At 35.9% G+C, this 14,908-nt stretch overlaps 1 protein-coding gene and 3 non-coding genes across 11 annotated transcripts in view; 2 read left to right on the forward strand and 2 right to left on the reverse strand.

Annotated features, from left to right (window-relative positions):
* The window catches only part of LOC129720696 (coronin-1C-like), a 71,366-nt gene that overhangs the window by 19,802 nt on the left and 36,656 nt on the right, over positions 1–14,908 (forward strand). Inside the window, exon 1 of one of the 8 annotated variants that reach the window (XM_055672276.1) lies at positions 5,613–5,648. The exons of the other annotated variants lie outside the window; for them this stretch is intronic. Coding sequence (XP_055528251.1) covers positions 5,628–5,648 — 21 coding nt within the window. The 5' untranslated portion in view covers positions 5,613–5,627. Of the gene's footprint in view, positions 1–5,612; positions 5,649–14,908 lie in introns of those variants that run through there. 8 annotated transcript variants of the gene reach the window in all.
* Positions 6,112–6,183, reverse strand: Trnae-uuc (transfer RNA glutamic acid (anticodon UUC)). The gene has a single exon. It is a non-coding gene; the product is annotated as a tRNA-Glu (tRNA).
* Trnae-cuc (transfer RNA glutamic acid (anticodon CUC)) lies at positions 6,506–6,577 on the forward strand. The gene has a single exon. It is a non-coding gene; the product is annotated as a tRNA-Glu (tRNA).
* Trnae-cuc (transfer RNA glutamic acid (anticodon CUC)) lies at positions 8,792–8,863 on the reverse strand. Its single transcript has one exon. It is a non-coding gene; the product is annotated as a tRNA-Glu (tRNA).

Here is a 14,908-nt window from a genome sequence, read left to right on the forward strand (position 1 = left end):
GTAACATTGCTCTCTTTTTGCCTTTCTCCTAGAAAGGTATAGCAATCACTGCAAAAACTAAAGGTATAAAAGTACGACGAGCTGAGCATTTTATGTATGTGTGTGTATGTGTGTGAGTATGTATGTGAATGTGTGTGTGTAACCCTGAAATTAATTGCAAATGAAAGGTCTAAATGCCCCATAAGACTCTATTGAATGTTATTGTAATCGGATTTTTAGTTTAGGATTATGTATCAAAATGTAAAAATCACGAAACATCATTATCTCAGAAACTACACGATTTTAACAAAATTGTTCTTAAAGGAACGGGCTAGCTAAAAAACCCTTAACTTTTGAGTTTCATAACTATTGCACATGTGGTTCAAAAGTTATGCAAAGAAACGTGTTTTGGAGACTCTTTAATCTCACTCATGTTTCTCAGAGATGGCTGGAACGATTTTCATTAAATCTGGAAGGTCTAATTGCCCCATAAGACCCTATTGATTTTTTTTGCATTCGGACTATTACTTTGTCTGTTATGTTCAAAAATGTTAAATCCAGCTATGAATAGAAATATATTCCGAAGGCTACCTAAACTCATGCGCTTTTCTCAAAGATGGCTAAACCGATTTTCACAAAATTAGTGTCAAATGAAAGGTCTAGCTACCTCATAACACCCTATTGAATTTCATTGAAATCAGAATGTAACTTCGTCTGTAATGTATCAAAATGTGAAAATTACGAAACTGCATTATTTCAGAACCTACACAACCAATTTGAACAATATTGATATCAAATGAACGGGCTAGCTGAGGGTTAATTTATTAGTTTTATAATGATTGAACACATGGTTCAAATGTTGTGAAAAGAAACGTGTTCCGATGACTTTTCAAATTCACTCGTTTTCGAAAAGATAGATGAACTACTTTCAACAATCTTACTGTCAAATGAAAAGTTTGGCAGCCCTATGGGTTCTCATTTCATTTGATTATAATCTGACTTTTATTTCAACCGCTATGTATTGAATTGAAGAAACAACGAAAGTCTATTATCTCGAAAATTACACGACTTACTTGAAACTAACTACGGGCTTTCTCTGAAAACTTACAAGTAACAAATTTCATTACAAAATGATACGGGGTTCAAAAGTTATAAAAAGAAACGAAATTGATCGAATGTTTCCCAGAAACCGAAAGTCGCAAAACCAGGTTTCCAAATGAAAAATGGAGTTGACTCCCGGCCTCTGAACATTATCCCGGTTCCTGAAAAACTCACATTGGGTAATGTTTGTCCTTTTTGTGCAGTTTTCAGAAACCGGAAGCTGCTATCTAAAAAATTAAAATGGTGTCTGAAGTTATGTTTTGGTCTCTGGGTATCATACTGTTCCACAAATACTCGTATTGCATAACACAAGAAGAATGTCGCTATCGAAATACCCAGATTAGGCATAGTAGACCATTTTATCTGGATTATGGATATGGGTCATCTGGCTTTAGAATGGTTTTTGAGGTCGAATTCTGGCTTCTGGGTAACATACCGGTTTCAAAAACAAATATTGAATGGCGCACGGATGCACCTACAAGATCATTTAACTAAATTTATAAGGATTGTCAGAAACCACATTTCTTACAAAAAAAAAATTAATTATGTCGTGTAGTTATTTTTCTTGTAAATGCAGTCAAACATAAAGAAAAATTTTAATCAGTGTATTTATAATTGATTTCTTTTAACACTAGACGTAAACTAGCTTTTTTGTAATTTTTCAAATTTTGTTTATGTAGTTTTATGTTTTTTTTTTTAATTTTTACCTATTTTTAGTATTTTTTTAAAAATATTTCAATTTTTTATTTTTTATTTGTACGTATTTTTTTTTGATATTTTCTAATTTATTAGATTTTTCATTAGTTTTTAGTTTCCCTTTATTTATTTTAAATTTCGCGTCATATTTATTTCATGTTATTTGCATGTGTATGTGTAAGTGTATGTTCATATGTGTAAGAATGTTAAGTTTAAAATGTTCGGTATAATTGTGCTGTTGGTTACCAAAAATTTGTGATTTAGGGTGAAAAATTAGTCCAGCAGAAATTATCACGGTCTATTTTTCTAAAAAATTAAGTGTTCGTGTAAATATATTTTAACAAATAATAAGTTCGAATGATTAAGGCTGGGTCTCACCGTTAGGTGGATTAATTTGGGTTTTAAATAGTGTGATTTGGTTCTCGTTTTTTAACTAAATTCTGGCATTTGTTGTTGAACAGTGTGTTATACCGTAATTACCACTGATTATTATTTTCAAACCAAAACTTGCATGTTCAATACTTCAAAAAACATGCGTCAATTTTATATCAAAATATAATTGTCTTTCTAGGGTTACAACAAACTATTTATTTTGTGCACGGTTGCATGTCACATGTATGGTTCTCATGACAGCTGGACTCCCAGAGATTTTGAGTACATAATTTCTTATGATGTGAAGTTATTCACCGTGATGAGTCATGACGATGATGAGTGATTTATCTCATAATTTTTCAACATTTACCGTAGATTTACTGCTTTATATGTGAATCGTTGATGAAAATTACTTAACAAATACTTGGAAGTATCCAGAGCAAAATATGTGCTGTGTAATTACTTGATAAATCACATTGATACTTAATGCAATGAATCCCATTACTTTGTAGTCAAAAAGCTGCTCGATTGATTTCGTGACCTTATGTACCCAAGTGAGGAACATATCAGACAAAATAATTAAGCTTATCTTGATTACCAACGTTACAACCAATATCCACTAGAGTAGTTAATATCACGTTTAATGATGGAACCATTTTTGCTCAAAAATCAATCCCGTCACCGAACATAAGTCGAATGAGTGGATAACTGCAAAATTTCTTACGCTTCGTCAATTGTGTGCGATTAACACCAATAAGATTTACCCGTTCATTTCCTTGCTTTTAAAAATGTTTTTTTCGAATGGGATATTATCGCTCGAATTATATACAGAGCTTAAGCTTGTTTTGCCGCAGCTCATATCCTGCGGCCTTCAGCAGAAAAAGCTGCAGCACAATCAACAATATGCATTAAATCACTATGCTAAAAATGTCGATATGACAATTCGTACTACTGGTGCGGTGGTAACAGCGGAGCCATTTAAAAAATAGTCATCGACTGTAGAGAAGGGTAATGTGAAGGTAAATGCATCAGTGATAAATCGATTAATTCGATCATCGAAGAATAGCTAATAGTTTAATGTTAACGTTTATTAATACCAAACTGAAGGTGTGCATGTTGACATGTACAATCACACAATGAAGAATTTATTTGAAAAATAGTTGCTACTTCATCTTGAAATATTGTATGAGGATAATAAATATTGCTGAGAATTTAAATTTGTCTAGTTCATGCATGAAATTACCAATCATGTGTTTTAAACCATTGCTGTTTGTGTGAAAAGATTGCACTGTTTTAAAAAAACAATATCACAAGAGAGGTTGATTCATGGATCTTTCATGTTGCAGTACAGTTTAACTTGTTTTCTGTCGAATGATCCTAATCTAATATTAATTGGGCGATAATATCATCCGTCGCGGTAGATTCGTGTTTTGTCCGACGGTCTATCAGTTCCTATTCACTTGTTTTTTTATGGTCGATCGAGCCGAACACCTGACGTAATTTACTTGCCATTGCTTTTGGTTCTGCTGTTTGGCTCAGGTAAACGATTTCGGATATTTCTTCACATTGCCTTTCTATATCATTTGAGATGAAAAATAAATAATTTCTGGAGAAGGACCCTCTAGTCCCTTAAGTCAACCAAAGAATCAGCATTTTGCTCTTTATATAGGGCAGGTAGATGTCGAGAGCAATTTTGCCTTTTTCAGTCGATTTTTTGAAAAGGATAATAATACCGTTATTCATTTCATTCTTGTAGATACTTGAACAGTATAAATATGATATGATGTAATTACAGCGACCAACATCTCGTAAAAAAGGGCTGTGTCGCATTTCATTTTATGGCGATACTGTAATACTATGATTGTGGGAAAGAGCTAGATCTTAGTTCATGTCCTTTTCGTATCTATCTGCATATAACGAGTGTCGAGTTTTATGGCCCGCTTGTAAGCGTCCTAGTGCTAACATACTTTATAAAAATTTCCGTTTTTTTGTTGCGAAGCATGAGTGCCTAAGTTATTTCCAACTCAATGGTGTCTGTGTTAAAAATTTTGAATTAATTTGCTCAAGTGCAGTTGATCTTGAGAATACACATCTATTTTTTCTGTAACCTGTTTGAAATGTTCCAAAGACAGTGATGTATGATCGTTTCCAAGCCCAACAGCAAAACGGTTACACTTGGTTTATCTCGAATGCTATTGAATCTTTGCTGATATTCTCAAAAAATACTACATGAAAATCAGTATTTACATCAGGCTGAATTGAACAAGCAACTGAATGATATTGTTCGAGAAAATAAAAAGTTCTATATATTCTTTGATTTGCAATAACATAAAACGATTCTGTTTTGTCTCAAAGATCTTTAAAAAAGTTTTATTTGATTTTCTATGGTGCATTCTTCAAATAAAATTATGGTAACCTCTCATAAAAAAGAGAAAATCGTTGGGTTTTTTATTTCTTTATTATTATTATTAGTATTTCTCAAACATACAAAGCATATGATTTTAGAAAAAAACATTTTATGGGAGAGCTGCTCTGCGTTAATTATTTATCATCTGCGGCAACCATTAGCTAGAAGGAGCATGCATTTCGCACTGTGTACTACCAATAACCTCACACCGGGAGGTGTCGTCACTAGAGAACCAACAGTCCGACATTGATAGTACGATCACACACACATAACGGTACATTATTGCTTTCCCTTTGCCTGGCCACTGACACAAGGTATTTTAGAAGAGATATCAAAAGCACGGAAACTTCACGCTCTAAAAATCGAATCGTTAGGCAATCTGTGAATCTGCTGCTAGTTCATGCTGGTCCTCCAAATGGGTTCGTATGGTGACCAAATTGAATTTTTACGACGCTCTGCAGTATTCTGCTAAGGATGCTGACGATGAACATGCAGTTACGATTCCACAGTGTCACTATTAAATTTTGCAATTACATTCATTAAACTCCCATCACAAACCGAGGCAGACTCTCGTGTTCATCATTGCAATAATGTCTTTTAGACGCGTCAGTGAAAGTGCTTGCCATTTCCGGTGATGCTATATAATGTGGGTATTGTATAGAGGAGTGAACTGCACAAAGACTCACAAACCAGTCACGTGCACTACGTTGGGCAGAACCATCGATTCTACTATTCAACATAATTGCATCACAAAAAATGAATTTGCAGTCTAGCTGGTGTGTAGAAAGATGATTTTGTTTTAGTCATGATGGAAACCTTGGTAAAGAAGAAATCATTTATAAAAGTAATTCGTTTATGTCAAAATGCCAAACGATCAGAATACTTCTCCGACAAATCGTTTTTCTGTCAAACTCAATTCATCAGTAATAGTTAGCTCATAATGCTGCGTTTTGTTTACCAAATGTTTTTGCACTTTTGCATAATAGAAGCAATCAACTAATTTCATGTTCTTTACTTTACTTTCTATTTCAGGTAATTCATTTAACGAAACACAGACTGAAATGTCAAAAAAATGAGGCCAATCTCTGGGTTTGTGAGTTTTTTTTCTGTCTATCAACTCATTGCGCTTCATGTTCAGACTTCTTCAAAAGTGTTTGTAATCGATTATGGCATGCACAAAATGAAACAAAACCATTGCGAGAACTAGTTGACAACAGCTTTTTATTGGCATCTGCTGTATTATTACAAGGTGTAACATTATGTTGAAATAACTGTATTGCTTAACTTTTTCCTGTTTTTTAGATTAAAGTCCCTTTGTGCCCAATATTCAGATTATGATTTTTCTAGCAGTCTTGAAAACGTTAACAGTCGATTAGTTAAAACTAAATCCGTAATGTATACTATTCCTAATTTTGTTACATGCCTTATATGATGTTGATCAAATCTCTTTCACCACGTTTTATACATTAGTCATTTGCATACCCACAACACCTTACCTTGCACCTGCTTGAAGCCAAATTTTTATTGATAATAGTAAAATATGAAACAAAAAAAGTTTCCCATACCGGGAATCGAACCCGGGCCTTCTGGGTGAAAGCCAGATATCCTAGCCACTAGACCATATGGGACAGGCGTGTGCAAGCCTTGAGAAGCAGTACAGTTGATGCCAAGTGTGACTTGTTTGTAGTGTATATCATTCATGGATCATGTTAAAAATGAAAAACATTATCCAAAATAGTCAGACTGTTTGGAACAATATGCATTTGCTCAAACCCCGCTATAGATTCCAGAGTTGTATTTACGTTTGCTAGCCTTATTTGATGTTAGTTTAGGTTGGAAACCTGCAGATTTCATGTGCATGAGAATTACAAATTGCACTAGTTGTAATTATTCAAACGTTTGTTCCCAGATGCAATTCACGTTGTTGTTTTGGCTCACGCTGAGCATCAGTCCCATATTGTCTAGTGGTTAGGATATCCGGCTCTCACCCGGAAGGCCCGGGTTCGATTCCCGGTATGGGAAATCCCTTTTGCTATTTTTGTTTTATCATTCCAAATCTTTTAGAATGTCTGTAACATCATATGTCAGTGAACTTTTGATTTTTTTTTTTGAGTTAGAGGGGTTTAAACTTGAGACTCAGTCGTTTATATGTAGAACTAGTTGCAATATATTTTTATTCATGGCATATTGAAAATAACTTTATGAAGTTGGTGGGCAATCAGTCTTGGTCATAATTTTGCGACGATATTTACTTAACCTTTACAGCTCAATCCTTAATATTGGTTTTCAAAATTAAAAATTAAAAAAAAAAAACTTTAAGCTTCAAGAAGACATAAACACCACCCTTATTGTTGTTTACGGCCGTGTCGCTTTTGCACGAAAATATCGGCAATTTACATTCCCGAATTCGAACATTCGAACGCCTCTTTTTATGTTCGTTTGAAAAAGGGAATGGCATTTTCCATGTCGTTCGAAACGGCTTCAATCAACAATGAAGGTAAAAGATGGAATAAGCATTAAAAAGTGCAAAAATTGGTTACTAAATTCGATGTAATATTTGGTCCAATTTTATGAGTGCAAATTCAAATTTCTATCGCATCTCATGAAACGCTGCTTTTATAGGATTGTATGGTTTTAATAACAAAACAGCATAAAATTGATAACATGTTCTTTCTTTTATTTTCCTTCAAATTTTTGTAAATGATTGCAAGGTATACAATCCCAGAGATTGTATGAAATAATAACATAGGACTAAACACTGTAATTAAAGGGATTTTTAGTTACAAAGGTTACGGAGTTCGCAGAAAAAAAGGAGTTCATTTGTTTAGTGACTTGCTTTTTATTCTCAGCCTTCCCTTAAATTCTTTTTAGCTAAACATTGATGGCTGCTCGATCATCGAAAATAAAAATGAAAAAAGTTTAAAATTTTCAGTAAAAGGAAAAAAAAAACAGGAAAGTTGGTTTGATTGCTATAACGTCTTCAGTAAAAGTGTAGACAGTAAAAGTTTTTTTTGGAATAAAGAAAACAAAAATAGATTTATAAATTAAATATCTCAAAAACTTGTTTTTTATTAATCTGATTTTTTTCCTACGAAAACAACACATTATAAGCTAATCAAAAATAGTTTACTGAGCTCGAAAAAATAAAAAATAAAAAAAATGAAAGTGTTAAAAAGAGATTATAGTAGTAATAGTGTAATCATATAATAATTACAGAAGTAACAGACGTTTTTTGTCAATAAATTAGTTAAAAGTGTATGAATTTGCCTTATCCAGTCGTAGGCTCAAAAATAAAAATATGAATGAAATGAAAATATCTAGCAAACTGCTTCAAACATGAGTTGAAGTGTCAAAGCATCAATTTGATTTGCATACAAATTTTGGAAGATTTAGAACTGTTTGTAGTGTAGTTATAAAAGCAAACTAACCGTTTGTTACAACCATTTTCCTACGTCCAACATGAGGCAACATGAGGTTGTAAGTTGAATACCGCCTACTAATTTTTTCTTATTTCAAAGATAAAAAGCGATAAAGTGAGTACCGTGCTGGATCGAAATCCGTACACCTAAGCACATGATAATCTTCGACGGTCAAAATAAAATCAAGAAATCACATATTGCTTTAAACTGACATGTTTAGTTATAGGTCTACTTATATTTTATCACTATTTTCCAGCAAAATGATTAAAATCACTCCGAAACTCGAAAAAATCATGTTTAAATAGAACATGTTTTCAATCGAAATCCGTACACAGTTTTTTGTATGAATCATAACCCGTACACTTTTGAATCGAAATCCGCACACACGCGATATAGACTGGATCAAAGTCCATACAACAATAAATCAAACTCCGTATAGATGAAGAAGTACAAAAATGAACATCTTTTATTTATAATTTATCTTTAAATTACTCAATTGTACTTGTTCTCTAACGATCTAACGATACAACGAAATGACAACTGAAACCGAAACACGATTGATTGTTCATTTTTAATACTTTTATTTCATGGCCTACTGGTGCATAGTTTAATTTAACAAAAGGCCAACAACTCAACGGATATGTACATGTAACTATCATATGAATTTTCACTTTTATAATGCTTAAAACTGAATAAAAACATCAAGGTGTACGGATTTCGATACTGTACGGGTTTAGATCCAGCACGGTAAACGAATTGATTTGACCAATAACTTTGGATTGTTTTGATTGTTGCATCAAATAAAAATGAAAAAAACTTCCCATACCGGGAATCGAACCCGGGCCTTCCGGGTGAGAGCCGGATATCCTAACCACTAGACAATATGGGATTATTGGGTGCATTGGCGGTGAAGTATAAGGGAACATATAGAAGAGTTTGATACATTATAACATGCAAAATTTTAGTTTGTCTTTCATTATATAGGGTAACCGCTCCTATATCATCTCAGTACCTATATTCATCCCATAACGCCTTTTGGAGCAATTTATCGTCAAATTTTACCGGATTTTCAACGTACAACTTTCAACCACTTGACAAAATCGAGAAGCAAATAGATTTACTTCCAAACATTTGTAGAAATTTGACGATCAATTGGACAAATGAGAGAAATAAGATGAATATAGGTGCAGCTAGCTGTTGAGATGAATAATGGAGCAGTTCCCCTATCAAGCATTAAACTTGTTTTAAATTGATAAAACATGAATAATTTTATTGAAGGCAAGATAAAATTGATGGATGTATTACGTGATGACATACATACAATGAAATTCCAAAAAAAAGTTAGGCGGTTTCAATATTTCATGTGGATATTACAATAATTAATTTTTTTAGTATCTTTGAAACTATATTTCAAACAAATACTTTGCATGCTTTCGATCTTTTTCTTTTTATTTAGAAAGATGTTTTCTAGGCAGAGAAGAGCGTAATCGGTGTTTCTTAATAGCGAAGAAAAACAAATATGAACAAATAACCGTGTATGACAAGACTGTATTGTTCAACTGCATGATTTCGAGGTCATTTGTTCACCGCCGTTACAATACACCGCCTTGTGGATGCATTTTGCATGGACTCACAAATCAACAGTTGCAAGTGACCACACCACATCTAACTTTCATTCACATTGCGATCCTCTTTGCGGTTGGTGTTGAAGTGTAATTATCAATTGTCGGAGACTCACCACAAACAAGCCATGCATCTTTCGATCACACTTATCCCATTAGCGAATCGAGAGCATACAATCACCTTGCGGCACAAAATCAATGTTGCTCCTAACCTCCTCGGGTGGTGAGTAAATTTCTATGCGTAACAATTAAGTAATCGTTTTTTGCAGCTATCCGCAAACTATCTAAGATTTGTTTTGCATAACTTCACCTAGTCTTTGGGAAGAGCTGGAGGAAACTGGGGTTTGGCCTCCATGTGCCTTCGGCATGTTTTGAAAATCACAGTTCTCGACTTTGTACCGAGCCCATTGCGGCTACATTTCGATAAATCATCCACATGAAAAAGGTGTACAACTTACCAAGCCTAACCAAATACGGGAAGCACTACAGACTTTACTTATATCGAAAGTGTAATTTCCACAAACACGGACACCTCTGGTGCTTTTGTTTACTTTCCGCCGAAGTTCCGTAAGCCTGAACTGTTCGGCAATGTACAAGGCTTTCATATCGATTGTACCGAATAGGTGAAGTTGCTGGCTGCAAAGGGTCGATTAGCGGTGGCTGCTTCTGCCGACTATAAGTTCGATGAGCCTTGAGTTGCGTCTTCCTTCTTCGCGTTCAGCTCGACCCATTCGATGTGGTTTGATCTAAGCAACAACGTGAACTGAAAACCGCATGTAGTGAGTTGGGAAAAATAACTTTCATTTATGAGCTTTTGCGCCTTAATTGCTCTAAGAATTTTTATATAAGTGCATGCTAATAAGTCGGCCCGTTTTTTCTCTACTAATACTCCAGCTCTGCATCATGGTTTAATGAAGAAATCTCATGGCTCATCATTCTAATTTGATGGTAATTCGCTTCCGTTGGAGTTGTTAAACCAGAGTGTTACCTTATGTTGATCAATTACCCCCGGAGCCGATGCGAATGTAAGTTTTTCTTTAAGCGTGTCATTCGAATTCTAAAGCAACGTTCTCAGGTATTAGCTGGTTATTGAAGACTGTTCAGTACAGATTATATAATCTATTTATACTGTAAAAATTATCGAAATTATTATACGGCAACGATACCAGAGTGAGCGCAAAATAATTGAAACTAATCCTAGTTCTCTTAGAGGCAAACGTAAATTAGTGCTGAAAATTATCAACACATCTCATTGCAAAAATCATTACTCTTAGTTCCTAAAAGTATTCTTGGTCCATTCGCTAGCCCCATTACCTTAATTGCCTTTCGAGACTGCTTCGTTTGAAATGTATTGTAAGCTACATATACTGTTTAACGCTATTGCCCGAAAACATCAAGCAGCCAGGTCATAATAAGGTCGTTTCTCTCAGGTTGTTTCGAAGCCGTCATGAAGATATTTTGCTTTAGATGAATGTAATTGGATTCTGGCGAGTGTTTTAGAACGACTCGCTCGCACCGAAGCTGCCATGCTCAATCAACCGGAATAGTTACGTTATAATTAATTAAACCGGTAGCAGTAAGTACTGTTGAGGAGATTTCTGCAATTGTGCACTATAAATTGAATAATATTGATTTGATCATCGTCGGTCACTCCGCGCATAATAAAATGAAGTATTCGCTTGGGAAACGCAGTCGTAATACAAGTCGGACTCGATTATCCGGAACATCAAAAAAAATTTCATTCCGGATAATCGAGTTTTCCGGATAATCGAACCACACAAAAAATACTGGAATTTTGTGATTAACGAGCATAAAGCAAATTTTTTTTTCTTTATTTTACTTGTATGATGCAGTGGCGTAACCAGAAGTTATTTCTGAAGCGAAAAGGGGTAAAATCTTGAGAAGCAAAAAAAAATTGGACAATGATTATTTTCACTCAATTCGAACATGTCCCAAGCATGCCGGAAGTGACTTAAATGGTAACAAATATGCCAGAAGGGATGGCAAAAGCGAAATTTCGGAATAAAAATTTAAAACGGACATCAAAAAAATTAAATTCCGGATAATCGAGTCTGAAATTTCCGGATAATCGAGTCTTCGGATAATCGAGTCCGATCTGCATTGAGCGCCACGAGAGATAGACAAGTAGATTTAAACAATTAAGAAATACTCAATTAGCAAAATCTCAGGATTTTTTTGGTTTTGTCCATAACACCAGTAGTCGTATGTTCAAACTGCGGCTCGGTAGAGACTTTACTACGATGATAAAAAAAATCAGAATTTTTCTATTCGCATTATTATAAGTTTATTATCTCAAACTAAACTCGGAAACTTAACTGTAAGGCACCCGATTTCATTGAGATTATATGCATTAGCATATTTAGTTTTCACATAACATCATCCGTGAGATGTAGGTAGGTTGAACGTTATTCTATTTTTAATTCATTTATTTCTATAACAACGTCAATTCAGAAATTATTTTATTGTTCTGCACCACCATCGGAAATATGATGTCCCTAAAGCCGGAAGTACAAAGTCAGCAGAACAAATAGTTAATAGCTTGAAAATTTAGTGCTCATTGAATACCGTACGCTGAATTTAAAGGTCTGTCATTTCATTGAAAATGCCCTGTTCTGCAAGCTTAGGGAAATAACTAGCATAATAATATACGAAAAGAGCATTTTAAACCAGCAAGCAGTTCTGAAAAGGTCAAGTCAACAAACAGTTCCGGAGTGATTTGCGATAAGGGCGCAACTGGCAAAAGATAAACATTGGGGAATATCAGTTTGAACATTTGCAAGTACATTTTCAAATCGTAATTTCAAAGGAAGTGACTAACATTAACATCAATACCAAAAATCGACGTAAAATAAACCTAGATTATGGTTTCCTAACAATACCACATTAAATTTGTGCGTTTATGGCTTAAATTTGCGCTTTTCTTCTAACCTTTTCCTAATGAGCCTTAAAGCATTCTGACAACGAGATTCGCCCACCTCTATTTCGCCTAAAAGCATTCTGACAACGAGATACGCCCATCTTTCTTTCGCCTTGTTTTTATTTTTTCTTCAGTTGCGCCCGTTTAAATGCGCCTTTATTTTGAAAACAAAAGTTGATCCGCCCTTTACTGTCGCCTGTTTACGAAATATTTCGCGAATAAGCCCGTTGCTTCAAAACAATGTAAAGGGCCTAGTTCCAAAGTATCTTTTGTTTTTGGTAAACTGTTTTATCGCCCTTTACTAAAAACTTGATTCAAATAATTTTATCGATTTATACAAAAGAAAGGATTCTTGTCATGAATTGTGTGAGTCTTTTCGAAACCAATGGTGTAATAAAACGATTTGTTTACATTTTGTTAGTTGCGTCCTAAACGCGAATCACTCCGGAGTTATAAACGGTCAACCTGTTTTCCATGATAATTTTATTGATTTTAAAAAAGGAGGAAAATATATTCATGAATGCATAGCTTCATTTCTTTTAAATATTTTCCTCTAACCCCATAATGCATAAATAGATTCTTCAATATTTTTAGAAGTATCAATAAAATTATCACGAAAAACACGTTTTTTCAAGACCATTTAATGAATTTTAAATTATTTTGACTATTCAAGCTATTTCATTCTGTGCCGAACACGCATCAGTATCGGACGTGTTTGGTGATCGCTCCGAAAGAATATAAAACAAAAGACGTGTGAGCAAGTGTTGGCATTGTTTGCCTGGTCGAGTGAAATAAATCCGAGTTCAAGGTCGCGCCTTTGTGCAACTGTTTCGCCAGCTGGTGCGTAAGCCGATTTGGCTGCTGACTGAATTGTGCTACAGCAGTGGACGAAAATTTCAACAAAAAAAAGGAAAAAGAAGAAGCCATCAGTTGACAGTTGAGTTGTATCGCTATGTAGAGTGATCTCACACCTGGCTCACTGCTGGTGGCTGTTTGGTGCTGCTGGCTGTAACGGCTGCTGCTTCGAACGATCGGACAACCAACCTTACTGGAAGGGAGAAGTAAAAAGGTACGTGTTCTTGTCGGCGCTAGTGCGCTAGACTTAGCGCGATGGATGTAGATCCCTCGCCTCCCGCGCCACTATCCCCGCGTCACCACCCCCGAACCCCTCTGACCCTGATCCTTCTGTTACCCCCTCCCCTGTTCATTCTTCAGTCCCCCCTCGCCCCAGGCTTTACCCAGACGGAGCACAGGGCAGCTAAACTATCTATTTTCGGCCAAAGGCGGGACCGAAATCGAAACAGTTAAACCTCTTGCAGATTTCTAAGTCCTGACGAAGGAGTACAAGGGCGTGACCGAAATTTCCAAGGTCCGGCCTAACAAGCTCCGTGTCGTGGTCAGTAACCTGAAAGAGGCCAACGATATAGCCTGCTCTGAGCTCTTCACACGCGAGTATCGCGTTTACATGCCCGCACGAGACGTGGAGATCGACGGTGTCATAACCGATTCGAGTCTGTTCGTCAAGTGTATATTGGAAAGTGCCAAAGGGTGCTTTAAGAACAACACATGTCCCGATGTAAAGGTGCTTGACTGCAAGCAACTGCGGTCAGCATCGATCATCGGTGGCAAAACAGTACACACTCCGTCAGACTCGTTTCGAGTTACGTTCGCCGGGTCAGCACTACCAAGCCACGTCTCGATCCACCGGGTTCGTCTCCCTGTGCGATTATATGTGCCTCGCGTCATGAACTGCCTGAATTGTAAGCAGTTAGGCCACACCGCCGCCTACAACGTGCCTTGTGGCAAGTGTGGGGAGAATCATGCGGATGATTCCTGCAGTAAAAATGCTGAAAAATGCATTCACTGTGGGGAGAGTCAACATGAGCTCTCGACATGTGCGGTGTACATGCAGCGCAGGGATAAAATAAAGAGGTCTCTCAAAGAGCGTTCGAAGCGTTCTCACGCTGAGATGCTGAAGAAGACCGTTACCACTTCTCCCGTTACATCAAACCCTTTTGATCTGTTGTCCTCTGATGAAACCGATTCTGACGATTCACCAGCGGGAACATCTTACGCCAATCCTGGGGAGTCTAGAAAGAGGAAAAATATTTCCTCTCCTAAACTTCCCAGAAAAGGTCCTAAGATTTCTCAAAGTGAAATGAAAGTTACAAACAAACCAAACAGTGCTGCGGAAAAACCGAAGCAAACTCCTCCTGGGCTTGCAAATTTAAAGTCCCAGAAGGAGTTCCCAGCACTGCCAGGAACATCTAAAACCCCAGTTGTTCCTTTTGCACTCCCAGTTGATGAAACAAACTCTGGATTAGTGAAATTTCCTGACATTGTGGACTGGATTTTTGAAACTTTCAATGTACCC

The sequence above is a fragment of the Wyeomyia smithii genome, chromosome 2 (assembly GCF_029784165.1).
Source record: "Wyeomyia smithii strain HCP4-BCI-WySm-NY-G18 chromosome 2, ASM2978416v1, whole genome shotgun sequence".
Lineage (NCBI taxonomy): Eukaryota > Metazoa > Arthropoda > Insecta > Diptera > Culicidae > Wyeomyia > Wyeomyia smithii.